This window comes from Henckelia pumila, chromosome 3, assembly GCF_033568475.1.
Source record: "Henckelia pumila isolate YLH828 chromosome 3, ASM3356847v2, whole genome shotgun sequence".
Classification (NCBI taxonomy): Eukaryota; Viridiplantae; Streptophyta; class Magnoliopsida; order Lamiales; family Gesneriaceae; genus Henckelia; species Henckelia pumila.
The window spans coordinates 193790065-193817162 of NC_133122.1; the positions used below are offsets into that span (position 1 = coordinate 193790065).

The window sequence follows — 27098 nt, forward strand, 5'->3', positions numbered from 1 at the left end:
GGAGCTTTGTGTTCGATCGCGTAGTGATTTTATATTCGATTTTCATTATTCTTAAAATTAGTCATATCATATTTTAATGTGATATATATATATATATATATTGTACTTTTGAAAATTTAATGTATATTGATTAATATATAAATATTTTTTTAGAATGAATTTAATATATAAATCTTATATATAAAAGATGTGCATTCACGACCACATATATACAAACGAGAGATGGTGCGTTCATTCGCGTGAAAACAACATATCAATATTGGAAAACCAAGGAAGATTGAAAAGAGGAAAAAGAAAAAGACAAAAAGATTGATGTGACTTCTATAAATATATATACGAATAATTCATAATTAATTACTTAAAGATGAAATGTAAGAGTTTGATAAGGATCACTATTCACTAAAGCTGCTTATCAATATTGATGGAGTCGTTAATTTTACAGAGTCCGAAGTAGAATAATTAAATAAAATTGAGATAAATCACCAAATGATACATTCTGTTTTAGTATTAAAAACAATTGAGTTCCATAAGAAAAAGAAACAACTTATACAACTTGTAAATATGTAAATATTTATAATTGATTTCAAAATAATTTTTTCAATGATAAAGTGTGCAAATTAAATATATATCAATTTTTAGAAATGATGTTTTCAAAGCATATTTGTGTGTATAACTCAAACCCCATAAATCTTTTCAATTTTTCTAGGATTTCATTTTACCATGTCAAATCTCATCAAATGTGACAAAATATCAATATCGTTTTAAAATTTTATTTTATCAAATGCTCAAAATGAAATTTATAATTCTAATCTCATCAAATTCCATGAAATCCATGCAACCAAACACATTATTCCAAACAGAAATATTCTTGTTGAGACTCGAGTATTTGGAAGTGGGTTGGGAATCGAGTATATGAGCATGGTGGAACATTAATGATATATGCAAATGAAAATAGAGCAGTACCGATGGAAAAATAAAGTCGCAAACATATGATTTCTTAAACATAAATTCATCAACTCAGATATATTCGTAAAACACTCTTTCATGTCAAAACATGCAAAAAATAATTGAATATAACCACTCACACAAAGAAATATTACTTTCTATATATATAGTGGGATACAAGGACGGAGCTAGGATTTTCAAGTGAGAGGTAGGAATGGCAATGGGTCGGGTATGGGTAGGATATCGTGCCTCCATCCCTATATCCATTTATTAAATCCATCTCCATCTCCATCTCCATCCCCATACCCATACCCATACCCATACCCATATCCATCGGATATTTAATTTCATCTCTATCCACATACCCGTCGGATGATCGGATATCCATACACTACCCATATATCTATTTATTGTATATACTCCATAAAAATAATTTTTTTAAAATTTTAATTATTTGATAAAACTATACTTATTTACTAGATTTTTATATCAAAATTTTTAAGATAATAAAAAAATAAAACACCGAAGAAAATTTACAACCAAAAACTTATATAAAAAATAAAACTTCTAAAAAATAGCATTAGTTTTATATTAATAATTTTCATCATTTCATCCAACTAACATAATTCAACAAAAAAAAAATTAAATTAGCATTTATTTAATATAAATTAATATGTGTATGTATATATATATATATATATATATATATATATATATATATATATAATCGGGTATCGGGTCGGGTATGGGTAGGATACCACTACATCCTCCTCCATCCCCATTTACGAGATCCTCATACCCATTTACTCATTTATTTAATCGGGTCCAAAAAATGCCTCCATACCCTCCTCCGTTCGGGTTGGATATCGAGTTCTCCATCGGGTTCGGAGGAAATTGCCATCCCTAGTGAAGGGGGCGAATTTAGATTATGTAATTATTGATTATTATAAAATTTAATATATATACATAATAATATAAAAAATAATTTTGGACTCATATCATTAAGAAAATTTCATTAAAATTTCGAAAAAAAAATTGAATTTCTTATAAAAAAATTTAAAATAAAAATTAAACATAAAAGTTAAAAACAATTGTTTCAAAGTTTTTTAATATTTAAAATATTAAAATTAAAACTTTAATCACTGCAAAGAAAATATTTAACATGTAGATAAAATATTAAAATAATATATAATTTTTTTATTTACATGTCTATTATATTTAGATAAATTATTATATTCAAATTTTTTTATATACAATTTTAAACTAAGTAGTGATTAAATTTATTATGAAACCATTGAAAATATGTAGTCATATTAGTTCTTGATTATGTGACTAGTCATCATAAACATAGTTGAGTTGTTGCTAAGAGTTTTCAGCTATAAAAAGTAATATTAGTCGAAGAAAAAGATTAATAGAAATATCACACGATAGACGTGACTTTATAAATTTTGTGTTTCTATCTTTCATTTATTTTTACTGTTTTGAATGACATTGTTGAAGGATATGTGTTTTATAAAATACCATATATGTTGTTGCATGTCAAATGTTCGATAAAATGTTTCAGCAAAAGTATTTTATATATCCGATTTGCTTATTCTTCAAATCCTTTACAAAATATTTAATTAATTTGTTTTAGAGGACCATTCTAAGTGTTGTTTATTCAATTTAAAAATCGAACTCGATATAATATTTGAAGGCTCAGTTCCATCGAGAACATGTCAAAAATAGAGCTATTGCAACTCGAAGCAGTGGCGGACCTACATGGTCCCGAAAGGGTGCGATCGCCCCTCCTGAAATTTTAAAAAAATTTAGTACTCTATACATAATATCATTATTAAATATAAATTTAATTGTAATTGCCTCTTTGAAATTATTTTTAATAAAAACTTAGTACTATGTATATATATATATATCTAAAATATTAATATAATTTTATATTGATTAAAAAGTCTTTGATAAATAAGATAAGAATAAATTTATTTTGGGATATAATAAATTTGGCATTATACTTTTTATTGTCCCATATCTTTTTAAAGATCGAAAACGAAAAGTCTTTTTGACTTAAATGTGATAAGAGAAATTTATTTTAATTATCCATCTGATTTCATCAAGTTAAAGATATTTTAGTACCAACTTGATAACTTTATTTTTTTTTACATTTGAAAGTAACAATTAGTTTTCTGAAGTTGTTGAGATTAGCGAACTTGCTAAAAGAATGGTTCAAAAAAAAATCAATTATATCATTTGGTACACAGATTTACTTTTAAATTTAGCATTATTATTATTGTTGCAACTGTAAATATAATGTTATCAGCAATAAAATCATAAAAAATCACTAATAGGTTGGAAAGATGATATGTTGTTAAATGATTATTTGATACCATATATTGAGCGATGTGTGTTTGAGATAGTTGATAATATATGTGTGATTCATCATCTTTTTTGATTGAGTATTATTCATTATTTTCAGATTATAAAATCTTGGTAAGTGTTATTGTAAAAACATATATATGAAGTTAATTATATATGATATTTGTTATATATTTTTTGTTGTATTAATTTTTTAAATTTGTTGAGTTCGCCCCTCCTGGTTAAAAATCCTGGGTATGTCACTGACTCGAAGTATATATCATTTTATCTAAGATTTTATTTTATCATGTTCATCTATCTTATGTTCTTAATTCTACCCCCTCTTCATGTTTTATCACAAAAAACAAAAACCGTACGCCAAACGAGGGGAAAAAAACCAATTCAAACATAACCATAATCAAAATATATTTTTTCTCAAAAAAAAATCAAAATTGATCTATTTTTCTTTCCAAATAAAATCAAAATATAATTCTTAAATCCATCAATATTCATTTATCCAACATCATTTTGAAAATAATAATAAATAAATAAATGTGTGGCTGTGAAGGTGATTTGGGGCCCCCACGATAAGGAAATTAAAGAATTCAGCATTTCATTGGCTTCAGTTTTTTGTTTATTATTTATTATTTTCTCTTATTAATTCCTCGCCCATGCAGCCTACATCATTTGACTATCGTTATTAAAGTTTTTGAGGCTATAATTCAACTGACAAACGGTACCTGTTATATTTATTTCAAATCTAAAAAAAAAAAATTCAGAATTAAACTTCCACATTATCGAGTTCATTTTCATAAAAACCTTTTACTTAAATAAATAGTTATAAATATATTTTTATGTCACGTGAAAGAACATTTACATTTTATAAGCTAGAAATAATAAATTTTTGAAATGTATGAGGATTAAACTAAAACTAAAACTACTTTGGATGACTTACCATCAAAAATCTGTCAAACATATGGTTTTTCGTTGCTCAGGATTCGTTATTTATTAAAATCAAATAAAAATAAAATAAATTAGGTGACAAATACGTTAGAATATTACATCACACGGTTTAGACTTATAAAACGTCATCATGTAAGAAGTTGGACCATGTTTTAAAACAAACAGGATCCACAAGCGTATATAAAAAATTCATCCATATTTTCAAATTTTAAAATAAAATTGTCAATCTAATTTAATCTCCAACCGAACCTGCTAGAACAATTAACTTGGAATTCTAGTGCAATTAATGAGGTTCAATTGCCTTTTTTCCGTTTTTTAATGATGTCAGTGGAGATGTTTATTCGAATCGAGTTAATTCAGAACTAGTTCAGTTCAATCGAAAACGTGTTCGATTGAACTATATTGATAATACAAGAGCACCGGTCTATATTAACTACTAGCAGTGACGCACATGTGCTGCATGTGTAACTTCATAAACAAAATTTGTATAATGTATATATATATTATGAAAAAATTTAGACATATGATTTTATTATAATATTTTACGATTCAAAGATGCATGAAAAGTAGTAACATGAATTTAAATCAATGCATCAACTTCAGCATGAGATAATGGGGAAGATGACTAAACTCCTCCATCTTGAAACTGAAGTTAATGGAGACTAGAGTGGTGCGATTCCAGCTTTTTTTATTTTTTATTTTTGGATTTTGTCATACCAAACGTATCAATTATTTTGTATGTTGCCCGCATGCTTAATAAAATAGAGAAATTTTTTTGGATTTTGACATACCAAAGGTACCAATTGATTTGTATGTTACCCTCATGCTTAATAAAATAGAGAAAAATATAGAGTATAGACTGACTCATAATGCAATTTCCCCATCTTAGGCGTAAACTATACTACCATTTTTCTTTATGTTTCATTTTAATAATTTTGTGTTTTATTTGTTAAAATATACTTCAATATTTTTTTTCTTTTGAAACACACTTTTATTTTAAAATTTTCAAAAAGTAATTTATTTTTTCCGTTTCACGGAATCTATGTATCTTGTGTTCACGATATGACAGAAGTGAAAGACGAATGAGTGTAATTTTCACCCATAGATAAAGAAATTGTTACAAATAAATCTAAAATTCGAGACCGCGTCTTATATTTAAAATCTTGATATTAGATTAAATACATATATCATCGACATCAATGGGTGGAAGTTACACATAAGGTATATTGGCTTGTTCTAAGAATATTCAAGAAGTGAGTGGGACTATAGTTTGTGACCTTTGACGTCCACAATTCCTAAAAATTTTGGGGCCTTAAGAAAAAGGAATAATTAATCAGCGACTTAAAATTCGAGACGTGGTCGTGGTTTTGCCTAGCTATAATGAAATTAAGTTACGTAAACTATTATATATGGTCTCCTATTTATTCATTTTACGTCATCTAGAAACATAAACCGAATTTCTGGCCGTGCATGCAGACTTGCAGATTAAGAAAAGGTTAATTTACTGGGAAAAACACAAATATATATATATATATGTATATATATATATATATGTATATATATATATATATATATATGTTGGCGATCGCGGCACTAGTTACACCGCAGGATAAATTATATGAGCATTTTTCGTAAATAAAATTTAAAATACGAAAAACTCCTCACTTATAATTATTTAATTTTATTTGAAACTTTTTATATTTAAAAAAAATCAGGTATATCTTTATATCTTTATACATATATATATTATTATAGTAGATAATCTTTAATTTTTCAATTAATTGGTGAAGCTTGAGATGAAATTACAATTATATCTTAATTTAATTCTCAACAAAAACAAAATTATTAGACAAATTAGTCATTTTATATGGTCTCCTCTTTTTTTAGCCATTAAATTTTATTTATTTATCAAAACAACATTTTGCTATCTTTGTTTGTATTTTTAAATTTTTATATTAGATAGTTATCACTCCTAAACTTTTGAATACCTAATTCATCACGCGACTTCTAAAAATAACATGAAAATCAATTAACATAAAAAAATTTGTGTATATGCACGCATCGCGTGCAAGAGACGCATGCATTAATTAAGTATTGTAATATCAATTATAATTAGGGGTGAGTTTTCGATATACCGTATAAAAAATATTGGGAAAAATTAGCATTTTAGTCCTGTATGTTGGCTTCATTTTGGTTTTGGTCCTGTATATTGGCTTGTTTTGGAAAAGATCCTGTAACTTTATTTTTATTTTGGATTTAGTCCTACATGTTGATTGTTTTGGTTTTGGTCCTATAATTTGACTTAATTTTTTATTTTGGTCCTATACAAAGTTATGTTTTGAAAAAAAGTACAAGAATTTAGATTTTTTTTGGATTTGGTCATATTAGTTGACTTGTGTTTTTTTTATTATTATTTTGGTCATGGAAAAGATACGGTTTTGACCAAATTAAGCTCGGTTAAGTTGGAATAAGCGCCTATGTTTTTATTTTAAAATAATAAATTAAATTTAAAATTTAGAAGTTGACTTTCCAACTTCACTGCTTAAGCTTTTATAATAAATATTTTTTATGATTTTATAATTAAATAAATTAGGTTTAAAATTTAGATGTTTACCTTCTAATTATTTTTTAAAATAATAGTTATATTCTAAAAGGTACAATAACTTGTTTTTTTTTTTTGTATTTTTCCTCTGTCGCCGAAACTGGAGGGAGCAGCAAAATTTTGCTTATTTGCAGTGTTCTAAAAAGCACGCTTAAGCGTCGACTAAACGTGATAAAAGTGAGACATACCTAAAAAGCTCTGCTTTCGATAAAAGCGAAACAAAAAAAGTCAACCAAGTTGAGAACGATAAAAAAATATATTAGAGTGTTACTTTTTAAAAAAACAAAAGTATGTTTTAAATATATTTTTAGTTTTTTAGCTAATTTTGTTAATTTAGGTTGGAACTTATTTATATGATCATTAATAGGTGCTAAGTGGGCGAACACTTAATGCCAAATAAATAAAAAAATCAAAGTTACAGTTGAAAACGATATAAATGAATATTTGTTTGTTATTTTTTAAAAGAACAAAAGTATGTTACATTTAATACATTAAATTAACATATTTTAGATTTTATTAAATTATTTAAATTAAAAAAAGTTTAAGCGTATAAAAATAATTTTTTATTAGTTAGTTGTAATTATCTCAAACCAATAAGCAGATAAAACATGAAAGAATAAAAAATATTTATTACAAAAATAATTAGAGATCAACTTCTAAATTCCGAAACATGATAACATACATGACGAAAACCAAAAAACAAACCAACTTACAGGACCAAAACCAAAATAAGCCAACATATAGGACTAAATCCAAAAAAAAAATCGAGTTACAGGATCTTTTTCAAAACAAGCCAATATATAGGACCAAAACCAAAAACAAGCCAACATACAGGACCAAAATGCTAATTTTTCCAAAATATTGATATGAAAAAAATTCATACTGATACCGATATATCGAAATTCCGAAATTTTGGTATGGAAAAAATTCATACTAATACCGTATAAATACCGAAAAAAATTCGATATACCAAAAAAATATATATATATCGAAAAAATTTCGATACGGTATTCCGAAAAATCGGTATTTTGATTCGGTATCCCAACTCTAATTATGATCATTGTTTTTATTGAATGTTTCTCATAGTTTATTTGGGTAAGTCGATTGATTGATATACATGCACACACAAGAAAAGCATGCCAAGAGCATAAATTCCCCCATTCCCATACCTTTTGCTCCAATTAAAGAAATGAGAATTGTTTTATTTTTTGTGTGATGTAAATTTAACACACTTTCAAAATCTTTTCTTAACGATTCAAGATCATATTTTAGATTTACTTGGCATATACACGAAAGTATATGAAATCACACATTTTTCCCACATGCATTTTATATAATATAGGTCATGTTTTTATTTTTTGGGAAAGTTAAATTTAATCAATATGTTTTTTTTTTTTTGAAACCACACGGATTAAATTTAATCAATATGTTAAAGTAGTAAATTACACCTAACAAAATATAATCTTGATTCGGAATAAATACGAGTGAGATTGTGTAACACCCGGAAAATTTTAATACGTAAATTCGCATGCATAATTAAGGAAAATAATTATTTAAAATTTAATTTTTGGGTTAAATGACATTTATGTGATTTATATGCATGATTTAATTTATTTTAGCATTTAACCCGCTATTTTAGAATTTATAGATTTTTTTTAGGATTTTATTTAATTGATCGCGTAGACGGGACCGTGGACGGACGAGATACCAAATTTTGAGCCAAAAATATTTTATGAGTTTTACGAGCCTTAAAATATTATTTTTGGATATTTGTCAAGAAAATTTTAGTATTTAATTATATATTTATTTAAGGGTTTATTTTTAGCCAAAATTAGTCTCCTTATTGACTTTTATTAATTTTTAAAATTAGCCTATTTAATAATTTCGGGATTTGGAGATATCTTATCAGATTATTATTATTATTAGAGAGTTTTAATTATATTTTTAGGTATATTATCTAGATGCTTATTATTTTAATTATTAACCTAGTATTAAACTTAAAAAAAAAAAAAATAAACTCCTACCCTACGTGAGTCTCCTTCAGCCGACACCATCAATCATCTTCCTCTATTCCTTATTTTCTCACGTTCCCACAGCAGCAACTCAAGCCTCCATAGCCGATTTATTCAAGGAAAAATTCGAGTTCTTCGTAGGTCCGTCGTCCCGGAGTCGTTCACGCGGTCTAGCTTTGTTTTAAAAATCAAAGGCATGTTTAACTCCTTTTTTTAACACCATATAAGCTATTATGCATGAATGAGATTTTTTGTTTCAGAATTTAATGGCCATGGTTCGAATTTATTGCAAGTATGAATGAATTGTTGCATGTTTTGGTGAATTCATGATCATAACTCGTTTTTGTGCCTTGCATGGTTCGGTCCAGAGGCTAGGGCTCGAGTCAGTGGTGGGCTAGGGTCCTAGGAAGCCAGCCATGGTCGGGTTATGGGGCTGGAATGGGATATAACCGTGGCATTCAAGATCTGGTGCACAGATTGCGCAGATTTAGAGTTTCGGGAAAAAGAGTTCATTCTCTTCACTCGGGCCACGGTTTGATGTGAGGTTTGTTGTGTTAGAAACCCCTACGTGTTTACTAAGTCTAGGAATTTATTTCACAGTGATTGATGGTCGGAGCAAGCGGCACGATCGAAAGTCCCGGCGCTGCTCAGGTCTGCGCGCGAGCCCAGGATAGGCGAACTTGCAGCGGTTCGTTCTCCTTCGTTAGGATTCCGTTTTGGCTGGTTTTTGGCTTTATGGAAACGTCTTGAAGTTTTCTAAGTTTTTGCAAGAGGTTTTATGGTCTTTCGTGGTCGGAGCTTTGAGAACGAACTGTTTTTCCGCAGCTGCTCGCGTCTGCGCGCTAGTGCAGAAGGGCTGGGTTGCAGAGCTTCGTTCTCACTCCATAGTCGATGGATTGGGCTGATTCTTAGCTTTTTGGAAAGGTCTCAAAGTGTGCTAGCCAGTGATGGTGGATCTCCGGCCATTGGGTGGCCGGAGATGTCCAGAAACAGGCTGCAAAGCCTGCTGCTCGCGCAGCGGAGAGAGTAAGGGAAGGGGAATCGGGATGTGAGTCGGGGCTGGGTCTGGGCCGGGTCTTGGGGGTCCGGGTCGGGTCTGGTAGGTCTAGGGTCGGGTCATGTGGTCCGGGTCTGGGTTAGGTGGACCGGGCTCGGGTATTTTAAATTTTTAATTAATTAAGAGATTAATTGATTTTGGGATTTTAAAATTAATTAGAAAATTATTCGGGCCTCCAAATAATTTTATTTGGATTTTTAAATTATTTTTAAGTTAACCCAATAATTTTATGGGCTCGTGGGCCCATAGGAATTTTTGGGCCAGTCAGGGAATTTTTGGGCCAGGCTAGAGTTTTATTGGGCTTGTTTAAGTTAATGGGCTTAGATATTTTCTTTAGGCCCATTTAAGTTGAATGAAATATTTGGGCTTAAATGTAAGATTAATGGACCTAGATGAGTGATCAGCAGTCTGGACCAACCCATGAAAAATAAATAAGTCCGGAATATATATTTAATTATTTTATGCATGAAATTCATATTTTTAGTATGAGTATATTTATTATGAAAAATAAATTAAATATATATTACGGACAAATTTTCAGTGCATGCATCCATGAAATTTATTATGAATATTATTATGTAAATGATGAGCAATAAAATATTTTGTGGAAATTGAAGTATGTGTGACATAGGGGTGGTTTTCCACCATATGATTCGGTAGTTTTACTACCATAGGGGTGGTTATCCACCATATGATTCGGTAGTTTACTACCATAGGAGGTGATTTATCACCGCCATCGTACGTTGGTTTATGAGACTGATCAGTCGACACATGAGCGTCACACTTATGGATAGGACCATCCTCAGGTTTCAAATGCATTGCTCAATTATGTTATGTATGATGAAGAAAGTTATGATATATGTAAGATTTATGATTCAACATTTATGTTATGAAAAATGTTTCCATGCATGCTCATGTACATGTATATGTATTAGTATTTACGTGATGCATTATTTTTAACCTTGTTATAAAGGATTAGACATGTTGAGCCCCTAGGCTCACTACGCTTATATGGTGCAGGTGAGCATGATGAATTTGATGTAGCTCCTACCGGTGGTGAGGACGTATGAGATCACGGAGCAGTGGACCCCGTGACCGTCGCAGTTTTTAGTTTATTATGATTTAATTTTGAAAACATGTTTTATTTTATTATTATTCCGCATGTGATATTTTTCAGTAGAGTTATTTATTATTTTAAAATGATGCATGAAATATTTTTAAGAATTTATTTATTTAATATTTTTCTTAGATTATTTAATATTTAGCATTTTATTTTTATATACATATGTGTATGGGCATGTATGTATAATAGTATTATTATAAAAAAAAAAGTTTTTTCGCATTTATTAGTAGTAGGCGTTTCATTTGGTATCAGAGCGCGGTCCTTGGAGGGTGTCCTACTGCCACGTGAAGCTCAGAAATCCTACTACCGGTCTGTAAGTTTTAAATTGTTTTTCTTATGATTTATAAGGAGCATATGTAATGATTTAAGATTTTCATGTTAGAAAAGTTTTGCAACCCTTAAGTTATGCATTGCGATTTACGTAAAGAAATATGTGGTAGTGCAGAATGCCTTCGAGACAGATGAATAGGCGAGGGGGACCTCCACCTCCACCTCCACCTCCGCAGAATCCGCTTGCAGCATTGGAGCAGGCCAATGCGAATATGATGGCTGGGATTACTGCTCTGTTGGAGCAGCAGGCGGCACGTCCTAGGCTCACCCATGATGAGGATGTTGCCGAGCGGTTCCAGAAGAAGGGACCTAAGGAGTTTGTCGGCACCACTGATCCACTCATTGCTGAGGGGTGGATTCGATCACTGGAGTCCATATTTGACTACATGGGGATCACTGATGCTGACAGGGTGAAGTGTGCAGTGTATATGATGAGAGGTGATGCAACCTCTTGATGGGAAGGTGCGGTTCGAGGTGTGAATCTACCTACATTGACTTGGATAGAGTTCAGACGCATGTTCTATGCCAAGTATTTCACTGAGGATGTGCGCAGTCGCATGATCCGGGAGTTTATGAGTCTCCGCCAGGGAGACAAGTCTGTGGTGGATTACATCACCCAATTCGAGAGAGGGTGTCGTTTCGTGCCTCTTATTGCTGACAGTGCGCCGGATAAGTTGAGGCAATTTGTGGATGGTTTGCGGGCTGACATCAAACATGACGTTCGCATGTTGGATGTCACTACTTATGAGGCGGCAGTTAGCAGAGCATTACGTTCTGAGGAAGGGAGGCGAGAGATGCAGCGAGAGCAGCAGAGTAAGAGGCAGTTTCAGCCAGGGTATCAGAGGGCGACTTCGCAGCCTCTTGCGAAGAAGCCGTATACTGGGCCGTCTAAGGGCCCGAATCAGCAGGGACAGCAGCAGAGACCTCAAGGGCGTCAGCTACAGCAGCAGCAGAGGGGCGGGGCCCCTAATACTGGAGGAGTTCCGATCTGCCCACAGTGTCAGAAGCCGCACACCGGGAAGTGTCTAGTGGGGTCCAATGTATGCTATGTTTGCAAGGAGCCAGGGCATGTTTCATATAACTGCCCGAAGAGGAAGAACACCACTGGGCGGGTGTTCGTCATGCAGGCTGAGGAGCCAGACCCAGATACCTCCTTAATCACCGGTATTTCCTAAACTTCTTCTTTTAAGAAATTTTTTTTGGGAATTTACTTCATGATTTTAAATTGCATGAATTATCTATTTGTTTGGTTAGAGTAGGATGCTCATTTTATTCGTGTTTTATTAAGAGAAATAATTTTGTAACTTGTATTGGGAGAAAAGTAAGTTTAGTATGCGATTATTGGGATTTTCTGCGTCCAGGAAGAATTCTAGTGGGAGGAAATTCCACGTTTGCGTTGCTAGATTCAGGAGCCACGCATTCGTTTATTTCCCTAGGGTATATCAGGCGGGTAGGCATCAAGCCTGAGGTTGCTGTTACAGGTTACAATGTCACTATGCCGTCTGGTCAGATTCTTACTATCACTAGCGTCTGTAGAGATTTGGAGATGGAGTTACAGGGACATACTATCAGAGCAGATTTTGTGGTTTTACCGTTGACTGGATTCGATCTGATTTTGGGTATGGATTGGTTGTCAGTCAACGGAGCAGTGATTGATTTTCGGCAGAGGACAGTGGCAGTGAAACCAGTGGTAGGCGACCATTTTATGTTCTATGCATCTCCGAGCAGTGAGACCTCGCCTGTTATCTCTTTTACACGTGCGAGGAAGTTATTGAGACATGGTTGCCAGAGGTTTCTCGCCAGTGTAGTCACTTCATCAGAACCACCTAGCAGATCATTGTCAGATATAGAGGTGGCTTGTGACTTTTCAGATGTCTTTCCGAAGAACGTTTCGGGAGTCCCACCAGCTAGAGAGGTGGAGTTCAGTATTGATCTGTTACCAGGTACTGTGCCTATCTCTAAGGCACCGTATCGACTTGCTCCTACTGAGATGAAAGAGTTGAAAGAGCAGATTCAAGAGTTGTTGGAGAAGGGCTTTATTCGTCCTAGCTTTTCTCTTTGGAGAGCTCCAATGTTGTTTGTGAAGAAAAAGGATGGTAGCATGAGACTTTGTATCGATTACCGAGAGCTCAACAGGGTCACTGTGAAGAACAAGTATTCACTTCCGAGGATTGAAGATTTGTTCGATCAGTTGCAGGGAGCTTCGGTTTTCTCCAAGATCGATTTGCGATCTGGCTATCATCAGTTGAGGATTGAGATCTTGACAGAGGCTCATCTCCGTATTCCATTCACCCCGGAAGTACGAAGATGTATAGAGATTTGCAGTCATTATATTGGTGGCCCGACATGAAGAGAGATATTGGCCGATTTGTATCAGAGTGCTTGACTTGTCAGCAGGTCAAGGCAGAGTATCAGCGTCCTACAGGGTTACTTAAGCCTCTACCCATTCCGGAGTGGAAGTGGGAGAACATCACGATGGACTTTGTAGTTGGCCTTCCGAGGAGTACTAGAGGATGTATAGCTATTTGGGTGATCGTGGATAGACTCACCAAGTCAGCTCATTTCTTGCCGGTGAGGACTACTTACTCATTGACGCAGTATGCAGAGCTTTACATTAAGGAGATTGTTAGACTGCATGGCATACCAGTGTCGATAGTATCGGACAGAGATCCGAGATTTACGTCTGCATTCTGGAAGAGTTTGCACACAGCTTTGGGGATTTGGCTATTATTCAGTACATCGTTCCATCCCCAGACAGATGGTCAGTCGGAGAGGGTGATCCAGATTCTTGAGGATCTACTGAGAGCTTGTGTCATTGATTTTCAGGGCTCTTGGGAGACTAGACTGCCATTAGTGGAGTTTACCTATAACAACAGTTTTCAGTCGTCTATAGGTATGGCTCCTTATGCAGCTCTCTACGGGAGAAGATGTAGATCGTCAGTGCATTGGGATGAGGTTGGCGAGAGGATTTTATTTGGTCCCGAGATTGTACAGCAGACTGCAGACAATGTGATTCAGATTCGGGATCGTATGAGGAATGCTCAGAGTCGTCAGAAGAGTTATGCTGATACTCGACGACGAGATCTTGAATTTGATGTTGAGGATCATGTGTTTCTGAAGATATCATCTATGAAAAGGGGTGATGAGATTTGGTAGCAGAGGCAAGTTGAATCCGAGATATATTGGGCCATTTGAGATCTTGGAGAGAGTTGGCACTTTGGCATACCGTTTAACACTACCGCCAGGGCTTGCAGCAGTGCACAACGTATTCCATGTATCCATGCTTCGGAGATACTTCTCTAATCCGTCGCATGTGTTGGACTATGAGCCTTTACAGTTGCCACCCGATCTAGCATTTGAGGAGAGGCCTATACGGATCTTGGCTAGGGAGGAGCGTAGATTGAGGACGCGGGTCATACCGATGGTCAAAGTCCAGTGGTTGAATCACTCCGAGGAGGAAGCCACTTGGGAGACCGAGGCAGACAGGAGGACTCGCTACCCGGAGTTGTTCGGGTAAGTACTTTAATTTCGAGGACGAAATTCAATTTAAGGGGGGGAGAATTGTAACACCCGGAAAATTTTAATACGTAAATTCGCATGCATAATTAAGGAAAATAATTATTTAAAATTTAATTTTTGGGTTAAATGACATTTATGTGATTTATATGCATGATTTAATTTATTTTAGCATTTAACCCGCTATTTTAGAATTTATAGATTTTTTTTAGGATTTTATTTAATTGATCGCGTAGACGGGACCGTGGACGGACGAGATACCAAATTTTGAGCCAAAAATATTTTATGAGTTTTACGAGCCTTAAAATATTATTTTTGGATATTTGTCAAGAAAATTTTAGTATTTAATTATATATTTATTTAAGGGTTTATTTTTAGCCAAAATTAGTCTCCTTATTGACTTTTATTAATTTTTAAAATTAGCCTATTTAATAATTTCGGGATTTGGAGATATCTTATCAGATTATTATTATTATTAGAGAGTTTTAATTATATTTTTAGGTATATTATCTAGATGCTTATTATTTTAATTATTAACCTAGTATTAAACTTAAAAAAAAAAAAATAAACTCCTACCCTACGTGAGTCTCCTTCAGCCGACACCATCAATCATCTTCCTCTATTCCTTATTTTCTCACGTTCCCACAGCAGCAACTCAAGCCTCCATAGCCGATTTATTCAAGGAAAAATTCGAGTTCTTCGTAGGTCCGTCGTCCCGGAGTCGTTCACGCGGTCTAGCTTTGTTTTAAAAATCAAAGGCATGTTTAACTCCTTTTTTTAACACCATATAAGCTATTATGCATGAATGAGATTTTTTGTTTCAGAATTTAATAGCCATGGTTCGAATTTATTGCAAGTATGAATGAATTGTTGCATGTTTTGGTGAATTCATGATCATAACTCGTTTTTGTGCCTTGCATGGTTCGGTCCAGAGGCTAGGGCTCGAGTCAGTGGTGGGCTAGGGTCCTAGGAAGCCAGCCATGGTCGGGTTATGGGGCTGGAATGGGATATAACCGTGGCATTCAAGATCTGGTGCACAGATTGCGCAGATTTAGAGTTTCGGGAAAAAGAGTTCGTTCTCTTCACTCGGGCCACGGTTTGATGTGAGGTTTGTTGTGTTAGAAACCCCTACGTGTTTACTAAGTCTAGGAATTTATTTCACAGTGATTGATGGTCGGAGCAAGCGGCACGATCGAAAGTCCCGGCGCTGCTCAGGTCTGCGCGCGAGCCCAGGATAGGCGAACTTGCAGCGGTTCGTTCTCCTTCGTTAGGATTCCGTTTTGGCTGGTTTTTGGCTTTATGGAAACGTCTTGAAGTTTTCTAAGTTTTTTCAAGAGGTTTCATGGTCTTTCGTGGTCGGAGCTTTGAGAACGAACTGTTTTTCCGCAGCTGCTCGCGTCTGCGCGCTAGTGCAGAAGGGCTGGGTTGCAGAGCTTCGTTCTCACTCCATAGTCGATGGATTGGGCTGATTCTTAGCTTTTTGGAAAGGTCTCGAAGTGTGCTAGCCAGTGATGGTGGATCTCCGGCCATTGGGTGGCCGGAGATGTCCAGAAACAGGCTGCAAAGCCTGCTGCTCGCGCAGCGGAGAGAGTAAGGGAAGGGGAATCGGGATGTGAGTCGGGGCTGGGTCTGGGCGGGTCTTGGGGGTCCGGGTCGGGTCTGGTAGGTCTAGGGTCGGGTCATGTGGTCCGGGTCTGGGTTAGGTGGACCGGGCTCGGGTATTTTAAATTTTTAATTAATTAAGAGATTAATTGATTTTGGGATTTTAAAATTAATTAGAAAATTATTTGGGCCTCCAAATAATTTTATTTGGATTTTTAAATTATTTTTAAGTTAACCCAATAATTTTATGGGCTCGTGGGCCCATAGGAATTTTTGGGCCAGTCAGGGAATTTTTGGGCCAGGCTAGAGTTTTATTGGGCTTGTTTAAGTTAATGGGCTTAGATATTTTCTTTAGGCCCATTTAAGTTGAATGAAATATTTGGGCTTAAATGTAAGATTAATGGACCTAGATGAGTGATCAGCAGTCTGGACCAACCCATGAAAAATAAATAAGTCCGGAATATATATTTAATTATTTTATGCATGAAATTCATATTTTTAGTATGAGTATATTTATTATGAAAAATAAATTAAATATATATTACGGACAAATTTTCAGTGCATGCATCCATGACATTTATTATGAATATTATTATGTAAATGATGCGCAATAAAATATTTTGTGGAAATTGAAGTATGTGTGACATAGGGGTGGTTTTCCACCATATGATTCGGTAGTTTTACTACCATAGGGGTGGTTATCCACCATATGATTCGGTAGTTTACTACCATAGGAGGTGATTTATCACCGCCATCGTACGTTGGTTTATGAGACTGATCAGTCGACACATGAGCGTCACACTTATGGATAGGACCATCTTCAGGTTTCAAATGCATTGCTCAATTATGTTATGTATGATGAAGAAAGTTATGATATATGTAAGATTTATGATTCAACATTTATGTTATGAAAAATGTTTCCATGCATGCTCATGTACATGTATATGTATTAGTATTTACGTGATGCATTATTTTTAACCTTGTTATAAAGGATTAGACATGTTGAGCCCCTAGGCTCACTACGCTTATATGGTGCAGGTGAGCATGATGAATTTGATGTAGCTCCTACCGGTGGTGAGGACGTATGAGATCACGGAGCAGTGGACCCCGTGACCGTCGCAGTTTTTAGTTTATTATGATTTAATTTTGAAAACATGTTTTATTTTATTATTATTCCGCATGTGATATTTTTCAGTAGAGTTATTTATTATTTTAAAATGATGCATGAAATATTTTTAAGAATTTATTTATTTAATATTTTTCTTAGATTATTTAATATTTAGCATTTTATTTTTATATACATATGTGTATGGGCATGTATGTATAATAGTATTATTATAAAAAAAAAAAAGTTTTTTCGCATTTATTAGTAGTAGGCGTTTGAGATTGTAAATTTGTAATACATTTATTGATTGAATAAATTTCAAAAAAATATAGTAATAAGAATTTATATGAATGAGATTATAACTTTAAAACATCCGCGAACTAAAAATGGTTTGTAGACACTAAACAACCAAAAAAATCAAATCTACTTTTTTTCTACCATGTAAAAAAAAAAAACAAAACCAATCAATAAAATTTGCAACGTACGTATCACGAAACGACCTCTAAATTTAAGTACATTTCTCATTGGATGAAGATGGTTATAACCTTTAACCTCATTCCTATTTCTAGTGAAAAGCAAACTTTTAGACATGAAAAAATAATAGATCATGTCGACAATCTGTTTCATAAAATTAAGGTTTCATAAAAAAAAAAAAAAAGATTATGTTGATAATCTGTTTCATAAAATTGAGGTTACATGGGAATTTTTATGTATAATAAATAATATTTGAATAAATTATGGCAAAAAATAGTTAATTATATCTCTCTTTTTTTTTTAGAGAAACAAAAAGAAAAAGAAATATTTAATTCTCATTTGTATTAAATAAAGACAACCAATTATTACATTGAAAGATGAAAAGGAAACATTGAATAGCCTATCTATAAATATACATACGCACCCATGGAGTTCCAACAGCAAGACTAATAAATCTCCTCTTGCCTTCACCGCAAGAAGCATCAATCTCTTCGTCTTCTCCTCTTCCCCGAATAGTTACAGATAGTCCTCTCAGATCCCTTCTTCCTCCATTGATATTTGATCGCTGCAGCTCTGGATTTTAACAAGAGCTTGTGGGTTTCGTTTATCTGTTGTATCGAGACCAAGGGGTGAAACCCGGAACGAAAAGTTGTCGAAATCACGGCTTTATTACGAGTTAATCGCCCTGTTATTCATGTCCGGGCTGTACGACGCAAGGGCTGTGTGATCGAGAGCAACCCTGCGACGCACGGTGGACGTGGAGCTTCGCCCTCCGAAGGCGGCAGCCCTTCTGACCTTCTTTTCCTCGCCGGCGGCGGTTGCCTTCTGTATTAGCTCCATAAATCCGTGAACGTATTGCGTATTATTGATATAACCGGGAATCTGCCTGGTTTTTTTGTGTGAAAAATCAAGAATTTGCATCCTTTTTATACCGAGAAAGAAGGAGTATATTTATAATAAACAGATCTAAAGATGATGCTAAGGATTAAGAGGGTTCCTACTGTTGTCTCCAACTACCAAAAGGAAGAGATGGAGGATGGCGGTCGCCATGCCGGCGGCTGTGGCCGCAATTGTCTCAGAAGCTGCTGCCTTCCAGGTATATGTTGATTGTACGTATGCGTGTACAATGTTATTTTGTTTCTTGTTATTGTGAAAAACTAGAAAAAGATTATGTCTTTAAATTCATTGGGATCTTGATTTGTTTAGGGGCAAAGCTGCCGTTGTATGCTTTCAAGAAGACGAACAAGGTGGACACTGGAAAGGCCTTGTTCGGCTCTGAGAAGAAAGAGCCTCCAGTTGAATTCTTGGACTCCCTTCTTCTTGGGGAGGTAAAAAACCAATCTTTACTGATTCACTGATTTGATTTGCTATATTCACTTTCACCGAGATTCTTTTTATATTGTCTCAATCTTATTATTCTTGGCTGTAGTGGGAGGAGCGTATGCAGAGAGGTCTCTTTCGCTATGATGTCACTGCTTGCGAAACTAAGGTTTGTCTTCTTCTTGGCTCTGCTAAATCCACACTAGATACCGGATTGAGTCTTTAATTCTAGTATTAGCCAATCGCTAATTACTTAGCATCTAACTTTTTGTTGATAATACTCATTCTTAGGTGATTCCTGGTGATTATGGATTCATTGCCCAGCTGAATGAGGGCAGGCACCTCAAGAAGAGGCCGACGGAGTTTCGTGTGGATAAGGTCTTGCAGCCTTTTGATGAAAGCAAGTTCAATTTTACCAAGGTTGGCCAAGAAGAAGTGCTCTTCCAGTTTGAGGCCAGTGAGAATGATGAAGTCCAGTTCTTTCCAAATGCACCGTTCGATATCGATAACTCGCCTAGTGTTGTTGCCATTAATGTATGTATACTATATATGTGCGCTATGTTTAGCTTTTGTTGGATTTCTTGGTTGCGGTTGTATAGTTAATCCTGGTACTGGTTTAATTTACAGGTTAGCCCGATTGAATATGGCCATGTACTGCTTATCCCTCGGATTCTGGAATGCTTGCCTCAGAGGATTGACCGGGAGAGCTTCTTGCTTGCACTTTACATGGCTGTGGAAGCTGGAAACCCTTACTTCCGTGTGGGCTACAATAGCTTAGGTGCATTTGCAACCATTAATCATCTCCATTTTCAGGCCTACTATTTGGCCACGCCTTTTCCTATCGAAAGGGCTCCTTGTAAGAAGATTACCACCACAAAGGATGGAGTGAAAATCTCAGATATCCTCGATTATCCGGTACGAGGTCTTGTGTTCGAGGGTGGGAATAGCTTAGAAGATTTATCAAATGCGGTGTCAGATGCTTGCATTTGCTTGCAAGAGAACAACATTCCTCACAATGTACTTATAGCTGATTCCGGGAAGCGAATCTTCCTCTTTCCACAGGTAAAGACGCCTTCGAATTAGATTATTTGAAGAACATGCTACTAAAATTGAATTGTGGCTAACAGTTGTTTTCATTTGGACAAGCAGTGCTATGCTGAGAAACAAGCACTGGGAGAAGTGAGTTCGGAGCTACTCGACACTCAAGTGAATCCAGCAGTTTGGGAGATAAGTGGACATATGGTGCTGAAAAGGAAGAAGGATTATGATGAGGCATCCAATGAAAATGCTTGGAGACTCTTGGCTGAGGTCTCTCTCTCTGAAGAGAGAATCCAAGAAGTGAAGGAGCTTATATTTGAAGCCATTTGCTGCTATCTTGACGACACCGTCGTTCAGACCACCGCCGATGAAGAGCCAGCGGACGCCCCTCAAACTCATGATGGAGATACCCTTTTAGGCTCCCACCTTGCTTTGGTGCCCGTGTAGCAGAATCTCGCCGAGTTCAGAGCCGAAGTCTCTGTGTGTTTTGGCTTTGTATTTGCCTGATTAGTAACAGTTGTGTTTACTAGTATGGATTTAGCATCTGTGGAGTGATATGTTTATCCACTGGTGTGTGATTTATGTATTGATGTATGCTTAATTCAACAATCTTGTCTGATTCAAGTGTTAATTAACTTTGTAGTAATTCACCTTGTGTTTCTATTCATCACCCTCCGGGCTTTGATTTCCAGTTCCAACGGGGATCGAATACCAATTTCGAGCAAATGTTTTTATAGATGTCGCTAATCATTTGTGTCGTAGGATGGAGCGTTTGACGCTTTATGATTACACTCCAACAAAAAATATTAGATTCTCAATTCTTGCATTTGTGCTGTCGAGCAAATTATGACTCTTACTCACTATTCAAAATTGATAATATGTCTGATATTTTTAACGAGTAAGAAAAACTTTTAATTAATTCTAATGATTTAAAAAAAACAGTTGTAAAATTTATGTTAATCTATTAACCTGATTAAAAAAAGTTTAATATAGAATTTAACATACATTAACCCTCTACGAAAAATATTTTTTTTCTTAATTAAAATATTTTTTTGTGATTTAGCGAGTTGATTTTAATTATTTACTATGATTTAAGAAAATCCACCTGTAAATAAATTTATTTGTGTAACAGTAGTGTAATTGTAAACAGAGACTTATATAACACTGATAACACATTGTACCTACAAATGATCATCTCGTTAATATTATCTATTAAAGTAGAGATTAAATTTGCATTATAGAATACTAATTCATTTTAAAATTTTAATTCTAGAATAACTTTTCATCAGTATATATACTGTGATATATCAATTGTTTTACTAAATTAACACTTTTGGATCTGAGCTCGACGTAATACAACGACTCTAAGGTACAATGATAGATTTTAATCAAAATAAATTTTAATCAAATGAATTTAATTTAAAATTTAATTATTATATACTTTGGTAATTTCACCTTAATACTAGTATTTTTATATTAACCATATAAATTTTATAAAATCACTCTTCTATCAATTTAAATTATTATTTGGATAATTAATATAAATATAAATATATAAAAACTCTATTAAAATCAATCTTGATCCCCCTACGACGTCGTTAGATCACTCTCCCATTTCTGTTAAACCCCTAAGCCAATTTTTTTTGAGGAAAAACCCTAAGCCAATTTGATTAATCTGTTCTGCTGATCCGTGACCGTCTCTCCATTTGATTCCCAGGTTTTGTATTCGATAATCTGTTAAATCTTTGTTGTAATCTTATTTTTTCGTTATTAATTTGCTGATAATTCTCCGTAGGCACAAAGTCGAGCAAGGCTGCAGCTGGAGAAGGAAAGATGAGTGCTTTCAACGCATTCAAAGCTAATGTCCCAGTCGCGTGGAGCCCTAATCTGTACGTAACACTGGTGAGGGGCATTCCGGGTACGAGGAGGCTCCACCGCCGCACGTTAGAAGCCTTGCGCCTTACCAAATGCAACCGTACCGTCATGAGATGGAATACGCCTACTGTCCGGGGTATGCTTCAACAGGTAATCCGTAATCTGGTTTGTACTGCCTAGTAGCTCGATGAGTTTCTTGTACAATGAGTGCGAATTCAGTGGGAGTGGCTTAAAGAAACAAAATTGTATAAAATTTTTTTTTGATGTTTTGTGTTTTCATCTAAGGACATGAGATTGATTGGAGATGCGAAAAATTAAAGATTAAGTCTTTTATGTCTGGTCTTTCTTTGAATGTAGGTGAAAAGGTTGGTTGTGATCGAGACAGAGGAAATGTACAATGCTCGGAAGCAGAAGCAAGTGAATCATCAAGCTCTGCGTCCGCCTTTGGTTGTGAATCATATTCAGAATCAGATGCCGGTTACAAGCCCTTCAACTTAAACTGCTAAATTGCTTTTTGAGGATTAGCTATTTCATGTAGATTGCCATACTTCATCTCATGTACTTTTGGAGATGTTCTCAGTTGTTTTTCTGAATAAATTGGTCTCAACCCTGTTAAATTTTGTGGTTTCAAGTTCAGATGCCGAAGTATAATTTATTTGGGCTCATCCTTTTTTCATTTGATGTTCTAATCTATTTGTAACTTTATTTTTGGAGGTTTTCTATAATCTTCATAAGTCTGTTTACCTTTGTTGCTGATATAGTCGCAGGCTACTCGAAAAGAAGTCACGACGACGTGTTAAATTGAATATATATATATTCTTTATTGTGGGAATCAAGTCTCAGCATTGTATTTTAATGAAATTATCTTATCTTTGATACATGGGGAAAAGGATAGATGGAAACTAATCCCCATGTATTTTTTATAGCTGATTTGGATGCTGAATGGTATCCTTCAGGATGTGGGCTGAACTATGCAAACTATTCATGGAACACGTAAAAGAGTTTAGCCTTGTGATAGAATGACACAGCATCCACCATCTTTCCTTCTTTAATTAAGGAACTGTTATTTGGGTTCTCTCCTGTTTCTTCCTTCCAGAACAACATTGTAGACACCAGAAGTTTTTTATTTTTCTGAATGATGGTATACAGGATTTTCTCTGAGTTTCATGGCCTCCTACAAGCCTATTTCTGTATGCGATACGCAGAATGATGTCCATCTACTGCTGGTAAATACTCTGAAAGTTTGTCCTTCAGCTGATGTTTAGAGATGCTGACTGTCTTTGGCTCGAATATTTTATAGTTCAAGAATCTGATACTTTATTCATTTGCTCAAATGGCTGTTAAATTTAACATGGTGATTCGATCTCGTTTTGTATGAATGGTTTGCATTCTGTTGATTCTGTCAGCAGCATTGTGAAGTATCTTGAGTTTACTGGTTGCAAGAATATGGTTCTTGGTGAATTCAATCTGGCATAATATGTGTTGGTTTGCAGCTTATGCGGTGAGATCATATATATTGTGATATATATGTGTGTATAATAAATACATGTAGAAATACAATTTGGTGGTTTCAACTTGCCGTTTTGGCGGAGGTCGTGCGTGTTACGTGTACACAACACCATAAAAAATTTGCTAAATTTAACATTTTGATCCGCCATCAATTAATTCTTATTAAAATTTTTAAATCTGATAAAATATAAGAACAAATATTCAGAACAATAACTTTTTTGTTTAAATTAATAAATTTCGCATGTTAACGCATTTACCATATATAGCAATATCGACAAGACCTGCTCTGCGGTGAGGAGTCGATTGTCGACCCTATTCATGCTTCTAATAAAAATAATATTTTGATATGAAAAATATTATCTTTTTAAGAGTCATGTCAAATAATAAATCGCCTTATAAAATTAACTTATAAAACAACTTATAAAACGTTCTTATAAGAGTTTTTCTTATGAGAATTTTTGTTATGAACAAACCAGCCCAAAGAAAATGAAACTAACTTAAGATAAAATCCTAACTCTTATTTTCGATTAGATAAAATATCCTGTTTTGGCCTAAATAACAAAAGTTCAAGTGTATTTTCGAAATTTACAAATATCAAACAACAAAACCATATTTTTTTTTCAGATAAAACTCATTATTAAGGTCGAGTACTCTTTAATCATATTTTGTAATAATATATTTTTTTAATTTTTTTTTGAGAGAATTAAATCATCAAATTTTTGGGCAGCAGTATTATAGAGTACACATGCCAAACTAGACATCATCACGCAATGTAAAACATAATACATTATCCCCTCCCATTTCATTCCCAATAAGCATGAGAGAACCAACATCCCATTATGGGAGATTGAATGTTCAAAATGAAACTTCATTCAAAACATAAGGCCAAAAAAACCAGGAACAAGTAGACTTCTGAAGGAATCTAAGTCAGTTGGTGTAAGCGATCGATAAGAACATCATCCTCATTCCTCGATTATGCACGAGCACCTCCAGTCTGGTGCAGCATAGCATCTATCTCATCACCGTCTTCCATTTCCAACTGTAAAAAAAGGACAAGAAACAAAATATGAAATGCATGAGATCAAACAAAGCACTGACCCATAAAAGATTCAAAGTAGACTTGCTCGATACACACTATCTTCAAACACAAATTTTTGAAATTTCTGTGTCGCTTTTTTTTTATTTTTTTATTTTAAGAATTCTATTCTCTTGTTCCATCCATTTCTGGTCATCTATAACTTGCATGATGAATGTGCGAATTCAAAAAGAAGGATGGGAGACCTCATCAGGGGTCTGTTCTGCACGGATTCGGCGACCATCAAATAGAAATGCAATAGAGTTTATATCCACTGATTGTCTCTCACAATAAGCGTTCATGAGTTTCTTGAGTTGAGTGTTTCTCTTAATCCTGAAAAAAAGTTCATTTCCATCCTACAAACAGAAGCACAAATTTACATATGTCAGAATCAAAATACATCCAAGTTCGAATACAAAAACTGGCATGGACAAGGTGATCAGCAACTTTATATATAACTATATAAGACACTAAAAGGCATCAACAGCACAAAAAAACAAATCACGACCGTGAGGATCGACAATATTCAAAATACAAGTTCCAGGAAAGAAAAAATAGTTGCAATTAATTTCTTCATGCCAAGTACCATCCAAATGCCTCCAAGACATCAAGAAAATCAACTTTTCAAGTCATATGACAATTTTAATTCACTAACCAAACTATTGCTAGAGACACAACAGGGACACCATTTGAACAAAAAGGAAGGAAAAAGGTTCTGAATTTAAGGGCATTTCCAGAAATATCATTTGAATAAAGGTTTATCAAAAGTAAAAATTATCAAGCTCCCAAGCAAGAAAGAAAATCAACAACTATGCACAAAGAATTCTCAACTCTCAAGACCAAAAAGGACTGCAAGCACCAAATACAATAGCAGACTCGGATAAAATTCAATGTAGCAAAAAGTATCTATTGATGTCCCAGCAGTAGGATGCACATAAACCAAATCCCAAAATTTTACAACTTCTTCAACAATTGATATATACTACAAACGTAGGCACACCTGCACAAGCATCATTCGAAAAACTAGATTCTGAATTCAATATCTTGGTGACAAGCATAAGAACTTTCCCTACAAATTTACCCACATATACCTAATAAGCAAGCAAAAGCCTCACATCAGGAAGAATAACTAGGAACTCAACACTTCCAATTGACAAGAGTAAATAATCCAGAACTTCAAAAGGAAAAACCCTTCATTTTTTAACCTACAAAATTACTTAATAACTCAAATCATGTACCATCGGCTCCTTCGGAACTATAAGAGAAATTTCTGGAAACAAAATTAATAAATACTGGCAAAAACAACACTCAGAGTACATGCACATTCAACCCATTTCTACGCCAACAAAATAGGAATAAACAATTAAAAACAAATTAATAGTTCCTACGTCACCGACCACGATACTGATGTGAAAACCCATCACACACAATCAATAAAAAAAACCCAGCTCGATCATCGTCAAAGTAGAATTCCACCAACGAAGCGAACAAAAACCCACAAGCAATAACGAAAATTTAATAAATTTACAGGAAGTAGTAAACCTGGCCCTTGACTTTGAGATTGATATGAACCGATGAATCGCCAGGCTTTTTGTCGTCTTCTTGACCGAGAGTCGACATTTCTACTACTTTTCTTCCCCTTTTTCTTATTTTAAAGAGTATAAATATTCGGGGAAGACAAAGGGACACTCCGATTTTGTTTTGTTTCCGGTTATACGACCGTGTTTGGCAAAGATTTTTTTTACATAAATAATAATTGTTTCATTAAAAAAAATAATTGTTTGATTAAAAAAATTAAAATACTTAAAAATGTCGATTATATTGGTTTATTTTTTTTCTTTTTTCGGTTATATATTAAGTAGAGCATGTAATTTGGTTTTCATATTTGTTTTTTTTTCTTGTTTTTATTCATATAGCTCGATTTACTAAGTTTTGAAAAACATAAAAGAAGTTTTTTTTTGTATTTACCAATGATTCCTTAATATGTGTGAAAATGGGATTGTTGTAACCACTTTTGTACTTCATATATTTAGCACTACCCCTCCTAATATTTTTTATATTTTGATACTTGCGCCTTTTCTGTTAATCAATATTTTTCATCGATAAAAAAAATATTTTTCATAAAAAATTATTAAATGGCCTAAATGTCCTCGTGTAATATATTAACAATAGAATTTCACACTTTTCAGTTTTCACATATACA

General features: G+C 34.1%; 3 protein-coding genes across 4 annotated transcripts; 2 read left to right on the top strand and 1 right to left on the bottom strand.

The window, feature by feature from the left end:
* The first annotated feature begins 18510 nt into the window (after positions 1–18510).
* LOC140890625 (GDP-L-galactose phosphorylase 2-like) lies at positions 18511–21067 on the top strand. The gene is made up of 6 exons (XM_073298542.1): positions 18511–19174; positions 19285–19406; positions 19508–19567; positions 19690–19932; positions 20026–20460; positions 20548–21067. The coding sequence occupies exons 1-6, from the start codon at positions 19051–19053 to the stop codon at positions 20881–20883; spliced, it is 1320 nt and encodes a 439-aa protein (XP_073154643.1). The 5' UTR covers positions 18511–19050; the 3' UTR covers positions 20884–21067.
* A 968-nt stretch (positions 21068–22035) lies between these two features.
* Positions 22036–23533, top strand: LOC140893165 (uncharacterized). Its single transcript, XM_073302231.1, has 3 exons — positions 22036–22153; positions 22232–22461; positions 22669–23533. The coding sequence occupies exons 2-3, from the start codon at positions 22270–22272 to the stop codon at positions 22807–22809; spliced, it is 333 nt and encodes a 110-aa protein (XP_073158332.1). The 5' UTR covers positions 22036–22153; positions 22232–22269; the 3' UTR covers positions 22810–23533.
* A 1060-nt stretch (positions 23534–24593) lies between these two features.
* Positions 24594–26588, bottom strand: LOC140891040 (small ubiquitin-related modifier 1). 2 transcript variants are annotated; one of them, XM_073299271.1, is made up of 3 exons: positions 26438–26588; positions 25102–25251; positions 24594–24859 (listed from the first exon to the last, which is right to left on the bottom strand). In XM_073299271.1, the coding sequence occupies exons 1-3, from the start codon at positions 26513–26515 to the stop codon at positions 24794–24796; spliced, it is 294 nt and encodes a 97-aa protein (XP_073155372.1). In that variant the 5' UTR covers positions 26516–26588; the 3' UTR covers positions 24594–24793. The 2 variants fall into 2 exon arrangements, with proteins under 2 accessions (XP_073155372.1, XP_073155374.1); XM_073299273.1 differs by lacking the exon at positions 26438–26588 and adding an exon at positions 26293–26417.
* Positions 26589–27098: the final 510 nt, after the last annotated feature.